The 23184-nt window shown below is 48.8% G+C and overlaps 1 protein-coding gene across 5 annotated transcripts in view; it reads right to left on the reverse strand.

Annotated features, from left to right (window-relative positions):
* Positions 1–23184, reverse strand: part of LOC100338951 (sodium/glucose cotransporter 1) — a 71809-nt gene that overhangs the window by 7154 nt on the left and 41471 nt on the right. For all 5 annotated transcript variants that reach the window (XM_070065727.1, XM_070065728.1, XM_051837134.2 and 2 more), the window contains 5 exons: positions 19779–19914; positions 18253–18360; positions 16671–16821; positions 4879–5047; positions 690–908 (listed from right to left, as the gene is read on the reverse strand). In XM_070065727.1, coding sequence (XP_069921828.1) covers positions 690–908; positions 4879–5047; positions 16671–16821; positions 18253–18360; positions 19779–19914 — 783 coding nt within the window. The remainder of the gene's footprint in view (positions 1–689; positions 909–4878; positions 5048–16670; positions 16822–18252; positions 18361–19778; positions 19915–23184) is intronic.

The raw sequence follows: 23184 nt of genomic DNA on the forward strand, positions 1-23184 counted from the left end.
CTCTCTGCTGTGGCCAGGGAGTGCAGTGGAGGATGGCCCAGGTGCTTGGGCCCTGCACCCCATGGGAGACCAGGAAAAGCACCTGGCTCCTGGCTTCTGCCATCGGATCAGCGCGGTGCGCCGGCCGCAGCGCGCCAGCCGCGGCGGCCATTGGAGGGTGAACCAACGGCAAAAGGAAGACCTTGCTCTCTGTCTCTCTCTCTCACTGTCCACTCTGCCTGTAAAAAAAAAAAAAACAAAAAACAAAAAACAAACAAACAAACAAAAAAAACTTCCATGCCGGACAGCTGCCTGCTGGGAGGTTGGCTGTGCGTCTAAGCTGTGACTCAGGGGCAGCTGCCAGTACCACTGCCCCTCCCCCTCCCGCTGGCTTAATCCCCTCCAGGTGGGCAGCTGCTAGGCCTGCTGGGATTACAATAATTCACACGTGGAGGTGAGTGACCTCAAGACTGCCAGGGCAACTTTGCATTTTTTTCAGAGCCAAATTCCTCAATCTGAATGGATACCTAATCGGCAGCTCTTTGAAGAGCTGTCCATTGAGCTCTGTGTTTAAAGGCAGGGTCCTTTCCGTGTGCTGGGGCTGTTTCTGACCCGCCCCAGTCCCACCCCCAGCTTGCCCACATCCAGAGAGAAGGCAGGGACCCTGGGGACCCTGGGGACCCTGGGGTTGGGCTCCCAGCAGCACTCACGTGTTTGTCGGGAATGGGGTCCGTGGCCAGGGAGATCACCAGCATGCTGAGCAGGCTGATCGCCAAGAGGATCAAGTTGAAGTAGAGGTAGTGCACGCCGCAGAGGAAGGCAGGACACCTGCTCTTCTGCATGCAGCTCCAGGGCTGGCTGAAGATGAAGTCGACCAGCAGTCGAGAGAAGCCCATCACAGTGCCCAAAATCAGCCCCCAGAAGGCACCCTGCCAAAGAAGGGGGCCCACAGAGTCACCTGCGAGGGAGACGCCATGAGACCGACTGGCTTCGTCCTCACTCTCCTGACGAGGCCACTGAACTTAAACTTGTCCTGGGGAGGCCATCCCAGGACCTCACAGAAGCAGAATTTGCAACAGTGAGGACATGCCAGGCCTGAGACGCCTGCACTCTCTTGGGTCAATCAGAGGATTTAAAAACTCTTGAGTGACAGCAGACTCATAGAATGGCGGATGTCCTAAATAGCACTCTGGCCTCAGAATCAGCCCTAAAGGCACTCGGATCTGGCTGAAAAGCCCATGAGAGTATTTCAGGCATGGAAAGCCAAGACACTCTGGCAAAAAGATCTCTGTGAGTGAGATCCCAGTGGAAAGAACAGGTCTTCAAAGAAGGAGGTGCCTTTCTCTGAAGGGAGGAGAGAACCTCCACTTTGACTATGACCGTGTCTAAACAAGATAAGAGTCGGAGAACTCAAGGGGCTTCCATAGCCTTGGAAACTCATGACTGGTGCATAGGGAGATTACTGATGCCATAAACAGGAGTGTCAATTTGTAAAGTCAACAACAGGAGTCACTGTGCACTTACTCCTCATGTAGGATCTCTGTCCTTAATGTGCTGTACACTGAGGCTTAATGCTATAACGAGTACTCAAACAGTATATTTCACTTTGTGTTTCTATGGGGGTGCAAACGATTGAAATCTTTACTTAATGTACACTAAACTGATCTTCTGTTAAAAAAAAAAAAGAAAGAAATTATCAATTCCCAACTTGACTCTCACTGGGATTAAACATGACAATAGGTCTGATCTGATTTCATCATCATTTAAAAAAAATCATCTATTATTTTTCACTTTATGTTTCTGTGTGGGAGCAAACTGTTGAAATCCTTACTTAATGTATACTAAGCTGATCTTCTGTATATTAAGATAATCGAAAATGAATCTTGATGTGAATGGAAGGGGAGAGGGAGTGGGAAAGGGGAGGGTTGTGGGTGGGAGGGACGGTATGGGGGGGGGAAGCCATTGTAACCCATGAGTCGTACTTTGGAAATTTATATTCATTAAATAAAAGATAAAAAAAAAAAAAAGAAAGTCCTTGAGAAAAAAAAAAAACAACTCTTGAGTGAGATAATGAACGGGCATCTCAATAAATGTGTCAAAAAAAAAAAAAAAAAAAAAAAAGAGTCTTGTATTCCACAGTCCTCTGAGTAGCCCCTCTGTCTCCCTGGCTGGTCAGGTCAAAATCTCAGGTGCCATCCCTGCTGCCTTCCTTTCCATCTTGTCCCGCCTCTCACCAGATCCTGTTGGCTGTGCCTCCCAAAGGAATCTGGGATCCCAGCTCTTGCCACCATCTCCACGGCAACCCAGACCTAACCCCGGCCTGTGCTCTTTTCAGGAGCAGGTGGGCCCTGCCTGGTCCCCTGCTTGCTCACAGGAGCTGGAGTGCTCTCTCCAGGCTCCCCTTGGGGGATGCCATGCCTTTGTCTAAAGCCTCCAATGATGTTCCACCACGTCCAACACAATCAGACCTCAACGCCCCCACCCCCAGCCCAGCCCAGCCCAGCGGCTCTATCTCCTTGGTCTTCTCCCTCCGGTCATCACGGCCATCTTCCCACACCTCCAGCCTGCCCTTCTATTTCTGGCTGGGGTCTTCCCCCTTGCCCATCTGTCTGCTTCCCCAGATGTTGGTATTTCTGTCTTGCCCTTCATGTTTCAGATTCAAGGTCACTTCTTTGGAGAGGTCTTTTTCCACCTCCTTAGTTAATGGTAATGCAATCCAGGTCTCCCGCGTGGCTGGCAGGGACCCAGGTGTTGGAACCGTCACCTGCTGCCTCTCGGGGTGCACATTAGCAGGAGGCTGGCATCGCGAGCAGAGCCAGGACTTGGGACGAGGCACTCTGAAACGGGAGGTAGTGTCGCACGTGGCATTTCAACCACTGCACCAGAGCCCTTTCCCTGTCTTCTCTCCCAAACAGCACCACACGACTGTCAGAAACCTCAACCTCCTCAGCGGTGTTGTCTGTCCCCTCTACCTCCATTACCTGCACCTCTACTCTGTGAGAGTGAGGACCGGTCTTGGGCCTGACTCAGGGGCACGGATGGCAGAGGAGACAGAGGACACAGTGCGAGGTCAAAACCTTCATGGAAAATGGAAGTAAAGGATACGTTTATGTTGGTGCCCCAAATATTGAAATTCAGGCATAGTTTTTTCCCCATAACATTCATTTTTTTTTTTTTTTTGTGACAGGCAGAGTGGACAGTGAGAGAGAGAGAGAGACAGAGAGAAAGGTCTTCCTTTTGCCGTTGGTTCACCCTCCAATGGCCGCCGCGGCTGGCGCGCTGCGGCCGGCGCACCGCGCTGATCTGATGGCAGGAGCCAGGAGCCAGGTGCTTTTCCTGGTCTCCCATGGGGTGCAGGGCCCAAGCACCTGGGCCATCCTCCACTGCACTCCCTGGCCACAGCAGAGGGCTGGCCTGGAAGAGGGGCAACCGGGACAGAATCCGGCGCCCCGACCGGGACTAGAACCCGGTGTGCCGGCGCCGCTAGGCGGAGGATTAGCCTAGTGAGCCGCGGCGCCGGCCCAACATTCATTTTTCATGAACCTTTTGAAAGCCCCTTGTATATAGGCAAGCACGTCGAGGTAGGACCTGAAGGCAGGACTCACTTACTGAAGGCAAAGGGCAGAAGCCAGATGAGGAGCCCCCGGCCATAGCAGGGGAGAGGCCTGGAGAGTTCTCTGGCCTTAGGCGTGGTGGCAGGAAGCCCACGACCAGACTCTGCCCCCAGCATTTTCCCTGGTGCTGGGCTCCCAGACCCTGAGGCCGGCATCATGCCTGGGAGGCAAAATCCCCTGACTCCTGCTCGGCTTGCCCATGTGCCTTCCAGCGGAGCAGAGCAGCAGCTCTGGCGTCCTCGGGGCGCATGCCTGGCTACAGTGAATCCCGCTGAGAGGGCGGAGCAGGAGCAGGGGTCCTGCTCCAGCCAGTTGGTCTAGAGAGGGCGGGCGGGGGAGGGGGGACGTTTTTATGCCAAGGGCCATTTGGGTAATTGTAACATCATTTGCAGGCCATACAAAATCACAAAATGCTGTGGATGTATTGAGTTTTGAGTCTCGCCTGTGGTTGCCCTGGGCTGAACGTTCTCCACCCCTGCTCTGGAGAACGGAGCCCCTGAGATGAGTCTGGAAGAAGGCACTGGCCAGGTGTGGGGGAGCAAACAGATATTTCTGGCAAAGCAAACGGTCCATGCAAACGATGGAGTGGGGAGTGGCTGCAGAAGGACCTCGGAACTACAGGTTGTTTGGAGCGGCTGGGACCTGGCACGGAGAGGCCAAGGCCCACAGGTAGGCAGCGCTAGGTCACAGCGTCCTTCCGCACCGTGCAGGGACCTGGGGAAGGCTCTGCTGCTCTGCGCTGTTTCACAAAAGAAGGTTTAAGACTCAAACATTTGTTTTTGGGCAAATTGTGCTTTCGAAGTCTTAAGGATGCAGTGATCAAACCATTAACTGGGATTTCATTTGAACTTCAGTGTGGCTGAAAGGGATGCTCAAACTAATCATCACCTCAGGAGGGGAGGTGGGAGGAGGCTGTTTCTGTGCAGGACGAAGTCTCTGAGCACAATGCATCCATGAGCAACAGAAGGAAATCTTCGTACAGCCAAATACGAGTGAGTGAGGGAGAATCAGGGCCATTTTGCACCATCTGAGGCATGGGTGAGCGTGGATTACATCATAAAGGCAGGACAGCGAATGAGAGCTCTCCCTTCCCCTCCATGCACAAGAGGGAGCTTGGACCAGGTTTGCCATCGAGGAGGAAATAATCTCTCAGGGAGCAAACGACCCCACAGTGGGAACTCCGGAAGCGCAAGACACCCTCCTAGGGCAACTCCTGCAAAGCCTATGCCAGTGTGAAAGCAAAGCCCCTCCCACCACCCCCTGTGGTGGCCGTGCCGACACCCACCTTCTCATTGACTCTCTTGCAAAAGATGGCAAGTAGGAAGATGGCAGTAATGGGCGGCGTCAAGTAACTCCTGACTGCCTGCTTGTATTCATAGAGTGTTTCGCTCTGGAGCGTGTTCATAATAGGGACCCAGACAATGGTGACAGCAAACAAGATTATAACAAAAAACCTGTGAATTGAAATCAACATCAATGAGAGTTGGATAGGTTCTTTTCCCTGCCAAAAAATATCTACAAACGCATAAATGATTGACTCAACTGTTCCTTCACTTAGATTCAGGTGCCCATTTATGAGTGTGAGGGCAGAGCAGCCAGGGGTGACCTTAAACACAGATGGATGTCACAGGGCTGCGGACAAACGTCATTGATGATGATGACTTCTTCTTCTACTTCTGTTTTAAAATACTTGCTGATTTATTTGCAAGACAGAGAGAAATAAAGATGGAGAGAGAGAGAGAGAGAGAGAGCAAGAGACAGAGACAGAGCAAGCTCCCATAGGCCAGTTCACTCCCTAAATGCCTGTGACGGTTGGGGGCCAAAGCTCAGAGTATGGAACTCAGCCCAGGTCTCCCACGTGGGTGGCAGGAACCCAGGTACTTGAGCCATCGCCTGTTGCCTGTTACCTCCCAGGGTGTATATTCACAGGAAGCTGGGATCAGGAGCTGGAGCCAGGAGTTGGACTCTGATGCGGCACAGGGACATTCTACCTGGCATCTTGTTAGTATGCCAACTGCCCACTTCTCAACTTCTGAGTATCTATTTGTTACTGCATAATGAATACATTTTCACCAAATTTGGAGGCTACAGTTAGGGCCGTTAATCTTAAGATATAGAGTACATGGCATATACCACATTTGCAAACATTTCAGAGAGATTACTATGGCACATGGTTTTAAAGACTTCAATAAGTTGAGGTGGATATTAAGGCACAGTGGGTTAAGCTACTGCTTATGACTCCTACATCCCATACTGGAGTGTGTGGTCTGAGTTCCGGCTACTCCATTTTTGCTCCAGCTTCCTGCTAGTGCACACCCCAGAAGGCAGATGATGGCTCAAGTACTTGGGTGCCTGCCACCCATTTGGGAGACCTGGATGGGGTTCTGGGCTCCTGGTTTTGGCTTGGCCCAGCCTCCGATGTTGTGGGCATCTGAGGACAGAACCAGCAGATGGAAGCTCCCCCCACCACCCTTCTTTCTCTTTCACTCTGCCTTTTAAGTAGATGAAAAAATAAACATTAAAAATATTTAAGCTAGCTAAATCCAGACAATGTTGGTGAAAATTTTAAGGAATTAGGGGGAATGCTACAAATGCTCATTACTTTTTCTAAATAAGTAATGTTAACGTGCATCCATACACAAGGGGGCTTCAAAAATTTACAGAACATTGGAATCAAAACTAATGCAAGTTTTCTATAACTTTTTGAAGCCCCCTCATGGAAAATTACACTAGGTCAACTTTCACCACAAAGGTGAGTAAATCTTAGTTGCTATGTCAACAAGGGCTGAAAATTACAATTTTTAAGGGTGAATGCAACTTTGAAAAACCCATCGATAGTTGAAGAAGGGCCAGAAAAGTGAGTTCCGGTTCTGGCAGGGATGGAATAGCTGCCCTGGACTAACCAGCCATGGGTGACGATGAGAGATTCTGGGTCAGCTATAAAAACAACAGCAAGACACTGAAGAGCAGCCAGAGCAGGCAGAAACGGGAGAGATTCAACCCGTGAAAGAAAGGCACCATCCTAGGTGACGTCTCCACGTACCCAGCTTTTCTCTTGAGGGTCCTCCCTGGACTTCGTGACATGGGGTGGCTAGAAGTTAAGCCCCATTCTTTTTAATAGATTTTTATTTATTTATCTGAGAGGTAGAGTTATAGACAATGAGAGGGAGAGACAGAGAAAAAGGTCTTCTATCTGCTGGTTCACTCCCCAAATGGCTGCAATGGCCAGAGCTGTGCCGATTCGAAGCCAGGAGCCAGCAGCTTCTTCTGGGTCGCCCAGGTGGGTGCAGGGGCCCAAGGACTTGGGCCATCTTCTCCTGCTATTCCAGGCCATAGTAGAGAGCTGGATCGGAAGTGGAGCAGCTGGGTCCCGAACCAGCACAAATATGGGATGCCGGTGCTTCAGGCCAGGGTGTTAACCTATTGTGCCACAGCGCCGGCCCCTTGGGGCATCTTCTACAAGCCCCATTCTTATTGAGCTGAGGCGACAGAAGACAAAGGCTGGGGTGTCAGAGTGAATCAAAGTCTTGGGAGTGATTCCAAAATGAGCCATAGAGCAAGGGGTGCACATCTTTAAGCTCCCTTGGCCCTGGCTGCCCCTTGAACTCTACATGTGTGGGAGAATCTCCAGAATCCACCAATGAGCAACCGCTGAGCAAAGATTTCAGCTGCTGTTTATTGTTGGGGAGACACAAACTGGAGCTGGAATCCCATGAAGCTACAGGGGTTACAGTACTAACCTCAGGCTTTCCCTGATTCTCACAACTTGGGAGTACAGACTGCATCCCAGGGTTCAGAGTCTGCCGCGTGGCACGTGTTGTGGAGCAGCAGGTTAAGCTGCCACCTGGGAGAACCGGCTGCTGCTCCACTTCTGATCCAGCTCCCTGCTAATGCACCTGGGAAAGCAGTAGAAGATGGCCCAGGTGCTGGGACCCTTGCCACACATGGGGGAGACCTGGATGGAGTTCCTGGCTCCTAGATTTTGCCTGGCCCAGCCCTGGCCATTGTGGCTGTTTGGAGAGTGAGCCGGCAGACAGACAATCTCTGTCTCTTACTCACTCTCTCTGCAACTCTGCCTTTCAAATAAATACTTAAAAAAACTTGCCCTAAGACTAAGAGCAAAACTGAAACAACCCACCTAGCAAGTAAAAAGCAGATCTTTAAGTGTAAGGTGATGAGCTAGTAATTTATCTGACTTCTAGGACACAAATTGATACTCTTCACATGATTAGCTACAATGTCTACTATCCATAAAATTTACTAGGCATGTGAAGAAATAAAAAAGTGGGCAAAAAAAAAAAAAAAAAAGCAATCAATAGAAACTGATTCCAAGTTGCCTCACACACATTTCAATGGGCAAAGGACTCCAACGCAGCTATTACAGCTATATTAAAGGTCTAATAGGAAATGATAGTTATCATTGAATAGATGAGACATCATGACAGAAAACTGGAAACCGTAAAATATTTAAAAAGATCCAAATTTCCAAACTTAAATTTTAGTTCATTATAGGAACTGAAAAATTCACTGGTGGCCACACCCATGGTTAGGAAACTGGCAGAAGAAACAGCCAATAAACACAAAGACAGAACTAAACTCAAGAACACAGAAAAAAATTATTGATAAACAGAGCCTTAGTGATCTGTTGAATGATATCAAATGGCTCATATACATATCAATAGAATCACAAAGAAAGAGATTGGAATAGAAAAATATGCAAAAAATTGCAGAAATTTTATGACAACTATTAATTTACAAATTTGAGAAACTCAGCAAAACCCAAGCAGGAGATACACACATGCATACAACACACACAGTACTGTGACACTGTTGAAAATACAAGAGAAAATCTTGAAAGCCAAAGGAACAAAATATATTACTTAAGAGGGCAGCAGTGTGAATAATGGCTAATTTCTTATCACAAACAAGAGGGTAGAAGATAATAAAATGGCATCTTAAAACTAGTGGGGGCTGGCACTGTGGCATAGTGGGTAAAGCCACCGCCTGCAGTGCTGGCATCTCATATGGGCACCAGTTCAAGTCCCGGCTGCTCCACTTCCAATCCAGCTCTCTGCTATGGCCTGGGAAAGCAGTAGAAGATGGCCCAAGTCCTTGGGCCCCTGCACCCACCTGGGAGACCCAGAAGAAACTCCTGGTTCCTGGCTTCAGATTGGCCCAGCTCCAGCCATTGTGACTATCTGGGGAGCAAACCCTCAGATGGAAAACCCCTCCCCACACCAACTCTGCCTTTAAAATTAAATAAATAAATCTTAAAAAAAAAAAGCTAGTGAAAGAGGGAGCTGGCCACTGTGGCATAGTAGGTAAGCCTCTCTCTGTGGCACTGGCAAACCATATGGGTGCTGGTTTAAGTCCCAGCTGCTCCTCTTCTGATCCAGAAAGCAGTAGAAGATGACCCAAGTCACTGGGCCCCTGCACCCAAGGGGGAGATCCTGAAGAAGCTCCTGGCTTCTGTTCAGCCCAGCTGAAGGAAGACCTTTCTCTCTGTTTCTCCCTCTTTCTCTCTGTAACTCTGTCTCTCAAATAAATAAATAAAAAAATTAAAAACAAAAACTAGTAATAGAAAAACAGTCAATCCAGAACTCTGTGGCCAGTGATAATATCCCCCCCCCAAATATAGGTGAAATAAAAACATTTTCTGATAAACAAAACTATCACCAGCAGACCTAATAAGGAATGCTGAAGAAAGCTCTTCAGAGTGAAAAGGAATCCACATGGAAACTTCAACCTAAAAGAATGATGAGCACCAGAGAGGCAATTAAAATAAATGGGTAAACAGAAAATGTTGTACAGTTTTTAATCTTAATTTTGCATTCAGTTTTAGCTTTTAATTCTAAAAAATATTTATTTATTTGAAAGTCAGAGTTACAGGGGGAAGGAAGAGAAAAAGATGAAGAGAGAGAGAGAGAGAGAGAGATATCTTCCATGCACTGGTTCACTCCCTAGATGGCTACAATAGGCAGGCCTGAGCCAGGCTGAAGCCAGGAGCTTCATCTAGGTCTCCCATGTGGGCACATGGGCCCAATCATTTGGGCCACCGCCCACTGCTTTTCTCAGGCACATTAGCAGGGAGGTGGATCAGAAGTGGAACAGCCAGGACATGAACCAGTACCTATAAGGGATGCTGGCATCATAGTTTTCAATTTTTTAAAAATATTTTATTTATTTATTTGAGAGGTAGAGTTATAGACAGAGAGGGAGAGAAAAAAGCCTTCCATCCACTGGTTCACTCTCAAATGGCCACAACAGCTGGATCTGGGCCAATCTTAAGCCAGCAGCCAGGAGTTTTCCTGGGTCTCCTATGTGGGTGCAGAGGCCCAAGCGTTTGGGCCAACTTCTACTACTTTCCCAGGCCATAGCAGAGAGCTGGATAGGAAGAGGAGCAGCTGGGACTAGAACCGGTGTCCATATGGGATGCCCGTGCCACAGGTGGAGGTCTAGCCTACTGCACCACAGCACCAGCCCCAGGTTTTAATTTTTAAATAAATATTATTTTATTTATCTAAGAGCAAGAGATACACATGCACACACACACACACACACACACAGAGAGAGAGAGAGAGAGCTCCCATCTGCTGATTTATACCCCCAATGCCTGCAACAGCTGAGGTTGGGCCAGGCCCAAGCTGGGAGCCAGGAATTCAGTTTGGGTCTCCCATGGGAGTGGCAGGGACCCAGCTACTTGAGCTGGCACCTACTGGCTGCCAGAGTGCGCATTAGCTGAGAACTCAGCTTAAGAGTGGAGCCAGGGTCTGAACCCAGGTGTTCGGATATGTGATATGAGTGTCCCAAACAGCACTTAACTACTAGGCCAAACACCTATCCCGTATCTTAATTTCATTAAAAGTCAATAAGGGGTGAGATTTGGCTAGCAAATAAGACACCAATTAAGCTGCTTACGTCTTGTATTAAAATGCCTGGGTCTGACACCCAGCTTTGGGTCCTGACTCCAGCTTCTCACGATGCAGACTCTGGGAGGCAGCAGGGACGGCTCAGGTGTGGACTCCTGCCACACATATGGGAGATGTCAATTGTGTTCCCAGCTCCTGGTGTTGGCCCAGACCCAGCCTGGGCCGCTGTAGGCATTTGTTGAGTGAACCAGTGGTGGGGGCTCTCTCTCTCTCTCTCTCTAAAAAAGTATTTTTTTTATAAAAGAAAGGCAATAAAGCAAAAAAATTATATGACTATGTGTTGGAGTCTCTAATGTATGCAGATGTAAAATATGATAGAAATAATCTGGGGCCGGCGCCATGGCGCAGTAGGTTCATCCTTTGCCTGCGGTGCTGACATCCCATATGGGTGTCGGTTCGAGTCCTGGCTGCTCCTCTTCCCATTCAGCTCTCTGCTGTGGCTTGGGAAAGCAGTGGAAGATGCCAAGTGCTTGGACCTCTGCACCCATGTGGGAGACCCGGAAGAAGCTCCTGGCTCCTGGCTTCAGATCGGTGCAGCTCTGGCCGTTGCAGCCATGTGGGGAGTGAACCAGTGGAAGGAAGACCTTTTTCTCTGTCTCTCCCTCTCACTGTCTGTAACTCTACTCTCAAATAAATAAATAAAATCTTAAAAAAATATAATCCAAAAGATGGAAGGGGAAAATGTGGGAAAGGACTTACTTATTACATAAAGTAGTGTGATAGGTTAAGAACATATATAAGAATTTCCAGAACAAAAAGGAATTAAAATAGAATATTAAATTTTATTTCTAGCCACACTGATGATGCTGTTAAATGTAAATGGCCTGGGGCTGGCGCTGTGGCATAGTGGGATGAGCTGCTGCTTCCAACACTGGTATCCGTATGGGCACCGGTTTGAGTTCTGGCTGCTGTACTTCTGCTCCAGCTCCCTACTAATGGCCTGGGAAAGCAACAGAGGATGGCCCAAGTGCTTGGCCCTGGATCTATCTGGGAGACCCAGAAAAGCTCCTGGCTCCTGGCTTCAGCCTGGCCCAGCCCCAGCCCCAGCTATGAGGAGTGAACCAGTGCATGGAAGATTTCTGTCTCTCTTCTCCCTTCCCTTCCCCTCCCTTCCCCTCCCTTCCCCTCCCTTCCCCTCCCCTCCCCTCCCCTCCCTTCCCCTCCCTTCCCCTCCCCTCCCCTCCCCTCCCCTCCCTTCCCTTCCCTTCTCTCTCTCTCTCTCTCTCTCTCTCTCTCTCTCTCTCTCTCTCTCTCTCTCTCTTCTCTCTCTCTCTCTCTCCTGCCTTTAAAATAAATAAATCTTTAGAAAATATAAATGGACCAATCATTCAAATTAAAAGGCAGCAATTGTCAGACTAAATTAAAAAATCATGATCCAGCTATATTTGCTCTACAAGGGACTCCAAATACATGCATAGGTTAAAAATAAAAGATGTGACAATTACTAAGCATGAGAAAGCTGGTGTGGGCTGAAGTAATAACAATGCAAACTTCAAGGGAGGGGGCACACTCAGAGATTTACACAAGGGGACACTGCACCATGACTGATGGGTTAATTCCTCAAGAAGCAAGAATAAGCATAAATGTGTAAGTGCCTTATACCAGAACTTCAACACTTATGAAGCAACAAAAAGTACTATGGGGAAGGAGGGAAGGACAACTACAAAATCATAACTGAAGACTTAATTTAAAAAATGTATTGTTGGGTGGTGTGGAGAGAGAAAGAGAAACAGAGCTTTCATCCACTGGGTCACACTCTCCAAATGCCCACAACAGCCAGGGCTGGGCCAAGGATGAAGATTGGAGCCAGGAGCTCCATCCAGGTCTCCCATGAGGGTGCAGGAGCCCAGCTTCTTGAGCCCTTACTGCTGCCTCCCAGGGAAGGCACCAGCGGGAAGCTGCAGTCCTCAGTTGAAACCAGCTATCAGACTCCAGTACTCCAATATGGGATGTGCTAGGCTAAACACCCAACCTGTAATGGAAGATTTTAATATCCTTCTTTCATATAGAAGACACTAAATACTTGAGTGTGTGTACACACACAGAAATACACAAATACACTCTGGAAGAGGGAGACAAAAATTCAGTATGAACACAAAGTATCATAAATTTCAAGATTGAAATCTGAGCGGATATTCTTAGATCACAGTGAAAGGAAGTCAGAAATCAATAATAAGACAGTAAAGAAAATCCCGAGTACTTGGAAATCAAACAGCACACTTCCAAGTAACCCATGAATCAAAGAAAGCACAAGGAAATTAGAAAATATTTTGAACTGAATAAAAATGAAAATACAATATATCAAAATTTATGAAAGGCAGCTAAAGCAGGGCTTAAAGGGAGGTTTATAGTTGTGGTAAAGAACAAGGAAAACAATTCAAAGAATACAATACTTAGGAATGAATTCAGGTGCAAGATATACACACTGAAAACTAGAAAACAGAGAAATCAGGAAGGTCCAAGTGAATGGAGATGTCCCAAAGTTATGGATTATGTATGGGCTGGTGAGTGTGGCAGGGCGAGAGAACCTAATGCTGCTTTCATGGGGGCCTTAATCCCATTCATGGGAGGAGAAGCTGAATGGCCACACCACCTGTTAGAGGCCTACTACTTAAGCTGCCACACTGGCCATTAAATTTCACTTCTGAGTTTTGGAGAAGACACATCGAAACTGTAAATCTACCTACTTAACACTTTTATGGTAAAGGGACAGCAATCAAGACACTTTAGGGCTAGCATTAGGACAGATTACTGCAGAAAAATGGAGTCCAAAAATAGATCCAGAACACAGTATATGGTCAGCTGATGTAGCTCAAAGATGTTAAAAGATTGGTGAAGATGGTGAGCAGTCAGAATCATCACACATTACCTGCTATGTCACAGCACTGGCCCCATCTCTGTTTTTAAAGATTTATTTATGTATTTGAAAGTCAGACTTACAGAAAGAGGGAGACATACACACACAGATCTTCCATTTTTGGTTCACTCCCCAAATGGCTGCAACAGCTGGTGCTGGGCCAGGTTGAAGCCAGGAGCCGCACTTCTTCCAGGTCTCTGATATGGGTGCAGGGGCCCAAGCACTTGGGCCCTCCTCTGCTGCTTTTCCGGGTACATTAGCAGGGAGCTGCATTGGAAGTGGAGCAGCCGAGACTCAAATCAGTTCCGGTATAGGATGCTGGTGTCACAGGTGGCTACTTAACCCATTATGCCACAATGCCAGCCCATGTAGTATTTTCTTAACATGCTTATTTATTTTCATCTACTTGGGGAGGGAGAGAGAGAAAGAAAGAGAGAGGAAGAGAAGAGATAGAAACCTTCCACTGGTTCATTCCCCAAGTGCTTACAATAGCCAGAGTTGGCCCAGATCAAAGCCAGGAGACAGAAACTCCCTATGGGTCTTCCACATGGGTGGCAGTGGCCCAAGCACTTGAGCCATCATTCGCCGCCACCCAGGAGACAGAAACTCCCTATGGGTCTTCCACATGGGTAGCAGTGGCCCAAGCACTTGAGCCATCATTCGCCGCCACCCAGGATGCACTAGCAGGAAGCTGGATTGGAAACAGAGCAGTTGGGACTCGAATTGGCACTCTGATAGAGGACATGGGCATTCCAAGCAGTGACTGAACATGCTGTACCACAATGTCTACCTTTACCATTCTTTTAACATATTTTGGGGTTCATGTCTACTACTTTAACATTTTTGCATTGATATTTAAAAATGAGATTAGTATTTAATTTTATTATTTTTCTATGCTATAGTTGTTAGGTTTTAGCACTAATATCTTTTTTTTTTTTTGACAGGTAGAGTTATAGATAGTGAGAGAGAGAGACAGAGAGAAAGGTCTTCCTTCCGTTGGTTCACTCCCCAAATGGCCGCCATGGCTGGTGCTGTGCTGATCCGAAGCCAGGAGCCAGGTGTTTCTTCCTTGTCTCCCATGCGGGTGCAGGGGCCCAAGAACTTGGGCCATCCTCCATTGCCTTCCCGGGCCACAGCAGAGAGCTGGACTGGAAGAGGAGCAACCTGGACCAGAACCCGGCATCCATATGGGATGCCGGCACCACAGGCAGAGGATTAACCAAGTGAGGCACGGCGCCAGCCCCTAGCATATGGGTTCTAGTTCCAGTCGGGGTGCCGGATTCTGTCCCGGTTGCTCCTCTTCCAGTCCAGCTCTCTGCTGTGGCCTGGGAAGGCAGTGGAGGATGGCCCAAGTCCTTGGGCCCTGCACCCACATGGGAGATAAGGAGGAAGCACCTGGCTCCTGGCTTCGGATCAGCACAGTGCACTGGCCACAGTGTGCCAGCCGCAGCGGCCATTGGGGGGTGTGTGTGTAGACCAACGGAAAAGGAAGACCTTTCTTTCTGTCTCTCTTTCTCTGTCTACTCTGCCTGTCAAAAAAAAAAAAAAAAAAAAAAAAGTAAAAAAAATTTCTCAGACAAATGCCTTTTCAACCAAAGCAGGCTAATGAAAATATAAAAGCAAACTCAAACACCTACAGGGATTAGATAAAGTAGATAAACAATATGCACCTAAATCAAGATAAAGAAGTGTTTGAGGGGCCAGCGCTGTGGCGCAGTTGGTTAAAGCTGCGGCCTGCAATGCCGGCATCCCATATGAGTGCCAGTTCGAGTCCTGGCTGCTCCACTTCCAATCCAGCTCTCTGCTATGGCCTGGGAAAGCAGTAGAAGATGGCCCAAGTCCTTGGGCCCCTGCACCCATGTGGGAAACCTGGAAGAAGCTCCTGGCTCCTGGCTTCGGATCAGCTTAGCTCTGGCTGTTGCAGTCATTTGGGGAGTGAACCAGTGGATGGAAGACCTCTCTCTCTCTCTGGCTCTACCTCTCTCTGTAATTCTGTCTTTCAAATAAATAAAATAAATCTTTAAAGAAAGAACTGGAGGAGTTATTCCTTTAAAAAAAAAAAGAAGTGTTTGAGACATACATGGCCAAGTTAAAGGCTGGGGCCGGCACTGTGGGCACAGCAAGTCAAGCCGTCTGCAGTGTGGGCATATGAGCACCACTTCCAGTCCCAACTGCTTCTGATCCAGCTCCTTGTTAATACACCTGGGAAAGCAGTAGAAGATAGCCCAAGTGCTTGGGCCCCTGCACCCACATGGGAGACCCGGAGGAAGCTCCTGGCTCCTGTCCAACCCCCAGCCATTGCAGCCCTTTGGGGAGTGAACCAGTGGATGAAAGATCTCTCTTTCTCTCTCTTCTCTTTGACTTTTAAATAAATAAATCTTTTTTTTTTTTTTAATAAAGGTGTGTGGCCCAGGTGTGGCAATGTCAAACCCTATGGAGTAAGTTTTTTTTTTGGACAGGCAGAGTGGACAGTGAGAGAGAGAGACAGAGAGAAAGGTCTTCCTTTGCCGTTGGTTCACCCTTCAATGGCCGCCGCGGCCAGCATGCTGCGGCCGGCGCACCGCGCTGCTCCGATGGCAGGAGCCAGGTACTTCTGGTCTCCCATGGGGTGCAGGGCCCAAGCACTTGGGCCATCCTCCACTGCACTCCCTGGCCACAGCAGAGAGCTGACCTGGAAGAGGGGCAACCAGGACAGAATCCGGTGCCCCGACTGGGACTAGAACCCGGTGTGCTGGCACCGCAAGGTGGAGGATTAGCCTAGTGAGCCGTGGCGCCGGCCATGGAGTAAATCTTTTAAAGACAGCAACTTAGCAGGTGCCACGTGGCATCAAGGTTAATAGCATGGTCTTGAAACAAACAAGTTCCCCTACTTACTTTGTGATCTCGGATAGGTCAATTCTCCCCTTTAGCCACTGTTTCCCCATTTGCACCATGAGAATGAGAACAGTCAAGCTTACCTTTAATGGCTATGGATAGGACTAAAGGAGACAATGGATGCACATGTCCCCCTAGTGACTAGTTAGTGGGAAGTGAAAGTAGGCTCACTTTTATCACTGCGATCATTACTTTCCCTTTTTTTTCTCAAGTGAACAAAACAATTTTCTTTTGTGATAATCAAAGCAATACATCTTCATTGTACAACTGTAGCAAAAACAACCAGAAACCCAAGCAGGACGGTGTAGACACGGGATAGGTGTATATCCTGTATCACGGCCTCAGTCTTTCCCATGATGCATTGTGGGCGTTGTTGCCCTGACTCCGGGGACTGCTGGGACGAGAGGAGCACCTCACCTTCCTGTTATCATGAGTTCCTTCTCCGTGGCCATGGGCCGCATGTGGGCATAGATGTTCAGTGTGAACAGGGCACTGGCACTGTTGAAGACGGAAGTCAGGGAGGACATGAAGGAGGCGCACACAGAGGACAGCAACAAGCCCCGTAAACCTGGAGGAGAGAGGACATGTCCTGGCCCTCCAGCTCTCTGACAGTGCCAGGAAGTGACTGAGGCCGCCTGAGGAATTCTTCCAAATACTACTTTTTTTTTTTTCCTAGAACACATTCAGTTTTATTTGAAATGGAATTTCATCTTAGATGATTCCATGATGCTTTTTCTTGCTTTGTGACAAGAACTTAATAGCTTCCTGCGGTGTCTCTGTATGCTAATGGGAGTTAATACTCCTTGAGTGGTTACTCTGTGCCAGGACAAGCATCAGCCCACGCCATCCTCAGCCCTGTGGGCTGGATGCCTGTGCCGCCTTCCATTTCATAATGAGAAGCCAGATGCTGCAGCTGCAAGGGATGCAGTTCCCTGGGCCGCAGTGTTTTCACCTGTAAAGTGGGCACAGCAACAGCCACCTAGAGCTGCTATTAAGATGAAATGACGTAGATGGGTTAGAACAATGCCCAAGATAGAGCAAATGTTAAAATACAAATGGCAATTAGAAATCAAATAACCCTGTATCGTCTCCTGGAGGGTCACCATATCGAAGGTACCTGACCTGCTCCACTGAGAGATTTCTGTGTGTTTCTGGGTGAATGCGAGGATAATCAATTCCTCAATTGGAAGCCCAGGGCAGTAGTGCCCCAGCTGGACTCACTGGGCTGCGTGAGGCAGGTGAAGACCGGGGTCTTTGGGTTTGCCTGCCTGCCTGCTGCTCCCATGCTCACTTGCAGCCCTGGCTGTTCTAAGACAAGGCACTTCCTGGGGCTCGGCTGGGGAGCCCAGACAGCTTACTCCCTGCACTGTGAGACAGTCAGGGTCTCCCTCAATCTGATTCCATCTATACTGTATTTTATTGGGACTGTCTCAACTTTTCCAACTCATTCTCCAGAGCTAGACTGGAATTGGTTTTGTAAGCTGCAATATCTGGTCATTTTGTTGGGATCTGGGGACGAGGAGGTGGGATAAATGCATGGGCTCACTGTCACCTCGCAGCGCACATCTGACTGCTGGGTACCTTCCTGCCCGTCCCGCTGGACAGTGAGCTCTCAGAAGGCAGGACTGGATGCTGCTCGCCTTTCTATTCTCTTGGCCTAGAACAAAGCCTAGCACAGCGTGTGGAGCTCATTTTCTCCAGGAAAGAGCTAAGCAGGTGAAGTGAATAGTGCCAACGGCACGTGCAGCTTGTGCCTCTGAGAGGATGGGGCTTTGGGTGTGTGAGGAATGGAGAGGGACGAGGGAGATCACGCTGCTTCCACCAGGGCCAACAAGGCTCCCTCTACAGTGCTGACATCTTGTCCACCCAGAACCAGGGGCTGATGGGTAGGGAAAGCCACCCCAGCCCCGACTCTTGATCAGTCATTTAGAGTTTGAGAGCACAGGCTCCCTGGGGACACAGAGGGTTACGGCCCTCGGTGGCAGGGCCCCTTTCTTACCACTGGGCAGCAGTTTTATCACCAGCATTGGATAAGCAATGGGTTTGCAGTTGGTACTGGCCCCGCAGAACTTCTGACATTCAGAAGGCACCACACACGCCACTTTATCTGCAAAGGGAAGGGACCATCATATCAACACGTGGACCTTCAAGCTCTCCAGTCTGGGCTCAGGGTAAGGGAAGCAGATGTTCACACACAGACGTGAGATTCTTGGTCCCCTCGGGACAGCTCCAGCTCCTGGAGGGAAGGGCTGGTGGGAGGCAAATGGATTAGTGCTTCCACGTATTCATGGCACGGCCCAGAGCATGTCAGCTGGCCTTGGAAAGCTTCACTGACCCCATATGGTGTCAGGAGAGCCGACAGACTACCCATTCTGGTACTATCACAGGAGCAGTTTGTAACCTGACTCCCTTGGCCCTGAAGGGGTGAGTAATGACTTGGGGCTCCAGGTCTCCAAGAGCATAGGGACCTGCTTTGTACCCCACAAGGAAGCAGCACCTAAGGGATGTAACAAAGCATCACTTGACAGCTGGACACCAAAGCTGGGAATTACGCTAAAAGAAGAGGCAGATTGCAGGATGGATTAGGGCAAGACACGTCTCCTGCACGTGCTCCTCAACACTCCGAAGTGTTCTTCATGTTACTTGGCCTTTCTCAAAGCACTGGAGCAGAAGACTCCCCCTGGAAGTCGCCAGCTCTGTCCCCATGGCTGCACCTGTCAGCGTCAAGTGCTCGTCCGGTTCATCTCCAAGGTTCGGAGAGTTAGCGATTAATGGACCGAATGTGGGCCTGGCTCACAATCAGGCCCATTTTGGGGGATTACACTGAGCTCCCCACAGAGTGCCTCCCGAGGCCAGGCAGGGCCACCTCTGGGACTATGAGAGGCAGTGACAGAATCCGTGATTTCCCAGCACAGGGCAGGCACAGCATGGTGATGTCTGTGATGTGATGGGCGCAACTTCACTTTCCTGCTGACAGTACCAGGTCACGGCGGGATAGGGGTTGAGGGAGAAAAGCACGCTGATCTGCTCTTTTCCGTCCAAGTTCACCTCCCTAGAATTCCTCTCTGTCCATAATGTCTATCTCAATCCTCACCCAAAGGAGCACAACATGTCACTGGTATATTCAGGGAGACCAGCTAGCCCTACATGCTCTCTGGGTCTGTAAGAGATGACAGGCTGATCAGGTTCAGAATCAAGAATTCGCCCTGGGATAGGTGGTTTGGCACAGCAGTGAAGACACTTCTTGGGACAACTGCATCCATTCTCAGAGTCCCTGGGTTCGAGTCCCAGCTCTGCTCTTGATTCTGGCTTCCTGCTAATGTACACCCTGGGAGGCAGCAGTGATGGCGGAAGCACCTGGGCCCTGCCACTCATCTGCTGGGAGCTCCGGACAGCGTTCCTGGCTTTGACTTGACCCAGACCCGGCTGCTGTAGGCATTTGGGGAAGGAATCAGCAGATGGGAGGCCCGTCTGTCTCTGTCTCTGTCTCTTCCTTTCAAATACATCATATCAAAAAGGGTTTACCTGGGAACAGGATGCGGCTGATCATTCCGGGCATCACGAGACAGAACAGTAACACCAGCTTCAGGTACCCACACACAAGGCAGCCACCTCTTACGTGACTCAGGTTCTTCCCTGCCAGGCATAGCTGGACAAAAACCTGCCAAAGACACACGGGCAGGTGAGGCTGGGGGTGGCTTTATGGAGCGAAGCAAGCCTGGGCTGTCTCAGCACACAGAGGACCGCTGTGACCCGCTGTAGCAGAAGGATGTGCCCCCTGGCGAGTTTTTTCTAAACTACTCTCCCTTCATCCAGACATCTCTGGGGCCGGGGAGCAGTGTGCGAACAGAGAGCAGGCTTTGTCCAGTGCACAGCTGCCTGAGGGGAAGGGGGTGGTACATGTGACTTTGGCCTCATTGCTCGCTGAGTGCCAATTAGGGCAGCAGAGTGCTTATAAGCTGTCCCCTGGCAAGGACGAGACTCCTTTCTTGAGGCCACAGATGTCTCTGTTGGGCACAATGAAGGTGACATCAGTTGAAGCAAAGGTGGGCCCAGAACTGAGATTGATCACATTCCTCTAAACCGAAATGGGGCTGTGTGTTTGGCACAGGGATTAAGATGCCTGGGTCCCATATCACAGTGCCTAGGTTCGAGTCTTGGCTTCCATTTCTTTATTTTCTTTTAAAGATTTATTTATTTGAAAGAGTTGCAGAGAGAAGAGAGACAGAAACCTTCCATCCGCTGGTTCATTCATCAAATGGCCGCCACAGCCAGGGCTGGGCCAGGCCTAAGCCAGGAGCCAGGAACCAGGAGCCAGGAGCTTCTTCCAGGTCTCCCACATGGGTGCAGGTGCCCAAGGACTTGGGCCATCCTGTGCTGCTTTCCCAGGCCATTAGCAGGGAGCTGGATTGGAAGTGGAGCAGCCAGGATTCAAATTAGCACCCATATGGGATGCTGGCACTCCAGACAGAAGCTTAACCCACTGCACCACAGCGCTGGCCCATCAGCCTCCATTTCAATTCCAGCTCCCCACGATGCACACCCTGGGGGGCAGCAGGTGATGGCTCAAGTACTTGGATCCCTGATGGAGTTTCTGGCTCATTCCAGCCCTGGCTGTTGCAGGGTTTTTGGAGAGTGAACCAGTGGATGGAAGATCTTTGTCTTTGTCTCTCTGGCAAAACAATGAACTGAAATAAACTATCATAGAGCTTTAAAAGGTCAACTTTCTCAAGAGGTGTTTTAGGACCCACTTCGTGGTCTCAGGGTGAGAGGAGGCACAGCAAGCTCTCGGGCTGCACAGAACGCTACAACTGGCAGGTAGAGAAACACTTGGGAAAGCGAAGAAACATGGGCCAGGGCATCAAGACAATGCAAGAAAAATTATGCTCTTGAGGGGCCAGTGCCGTGGCTAACTTGTTTAATCTTCTGCCTGCAGTGCCGGCATCCCATATGGGTGCCGGTTCTAGTCCTGGTTGCTCCTCTTCCAGTCCAGCTCTCTGCTGTGGCCCGGGAGTGCAGTGGAGGATGGCCCAAGTCCTTGGGCCACTGTACCCACATGGGGAGACCAGGAAGGAGCACCTGGCTCCTGGCTTCGGATCAGCGCAGCGCTGGCCATGGCAGCCATTTGGGGAGTGAACCAACGGAAGGAAGACCTTTCTCTCTGTCTCTGTCTCTCACTGTCTTTAACTCTACCTGTCAAATAAATTAAAAAAAAAAAGAAAAATTATGCTCTTGAATAACACTTAGGTAAAGTGAAAAAATGTCCCCAGTGTGATGGTGACTAAAAGGAACAGGATGAAAAATATCACACACCATGACCTGATGCTGAGGGGAAAGTCCACAGGAAGAAACCAGCGTGGTAACAGTGGCTAACCTAAGAAGGGAGAATTAACAGACAGAATTTTCATCTTCTTCTTTATATTTTCTTTACTCTCCAAGTACATTATTCTTAAAATATTTGAAAAGGAGAGAGAGCAAGAGCGAGAGCGAGAGCGAGTGAGAGAAGAATATGAATCTTCTAGCTGCTAGTATGCTCCCAAGTGGTTGCAATGGCCAGGGCTGGGTCAGGTCGAAGTCAGGAGCCTGCAACTCCATCCTGGTCTCCCACATGGGTAGCAGGGGCTCAAGCACTTGGACCATCTTCCACTGCTTTCCCAGGTTCATCAGCTGGGAGCTGGATTGGAAGCACAGCTTCAGGGACTCAAACTGGCACAATGATATGGGATGCTGGTGCTGCAGGTGGCAGCTTAACCCACTGCACCACGACACTGCCTCCTCAAGTGCATTATTTTAACAACAGGAAGAGGAAGAACCCTCATGTAGCAAATGCTGGTTCCTGGGAGATCTACTGGCTATCCTCCCAGCATTCCTCCTATACTTTGAAAAAAAAAAAAAAAGCCAGCTCTTCCTTTGGGTTTACATTGTTGCTGCTGGGAAGTCTTTTGTACATGTGACTGTCTTCTAAGTACTCTTCTCTCAGGTGGTTTTCAAACTCTTCTCCTTGTCTTTGATGTCCTGGACTTTTGTTATTCTATGTCTTTGTGCAGATTTTTAATATTTCTTCTTGGGATTCACTGTGGTTCCTGAATCTGATGGTTCCTGCTGTTTTAACAACTGTGATAATTTTTAGCCACTTTCTCTTCAAAAGTTGCTTTTCTCTCCTTTTCTCCTGGAACTCTGATCTTCCATGTTACTTTGTTTCTCTTTCACATTTTCATTTCTTGTGTTTTCTGGATAACTTCTTCAGTTCTCTCTTCCAGTTTCTATCTTTTTTGTCTCCATCAGCTGTGTTTAGTCTGCTATTCTAATACCTGTTGAGTTTTATATTTTTATAAATGCATTTTTCATTTCTAGAAGTTTGAATTTTCAAATCTAACTGATCCCTTTTGATACAATTTTATTAATATTTTCAGTTCTATTTTTATTTTTTAAAGATGTATTTATTTATTTGAAAGACAGAGTTGCAGAGAGGCAGAGATAGAGAGAGAAAGAGAAAGAGACAGAGAGAAAGAGAGAGAAAAAGAGAGAGAGAGGTCTTCCATCCGATGGTTCACTCTCCAGATAGCTGCAATGGCTGGTGCTGGTCATTCTGAAGCCAGGAGCCAGGAGCCAGGAGCTTCCTCCAGGTCTCCCACATGAGTACAGGGGCCCAAGGACTTGGGCCATCTTCCACTGCTTTCCCAGACCATAGTAGAGAGCTGGATCGGAAGTGGAACAGTTGGGACTTGAACTGGCTCCCATACGGGATGCTGACACTGAAGGTGGTGGCTTTACCCACTACTACGCCACAGCGCCAGCCCCTTTTTTTTCAACACTTTGCTTTGTTATGTTATTATCCAAGACTGCAAGTTTCTGAAGTTTGGAGGTGCTAGGTCTGTTTCTTGTTCATGGTGGCTTGATTGTTCTGTGTTTTCTATTTTGGGGTTAGGGT

The sequence above is a fragment of the Oryctolagus cuniculus genome, chromosome 21 (assembly GCF_964237555.1).
Source record: "Oryctolagus cuniculus chromosome 21, mOryCun1.1, whole genome shotgun sequence".
In the NCBI taxonomy this organism is placed as follows: Eukaryota; Metazoa; Chordata; class Mammalia; order Lagomorpha; family Leporidae; genus Oryctolagus; species Oryctolagus cuniculus.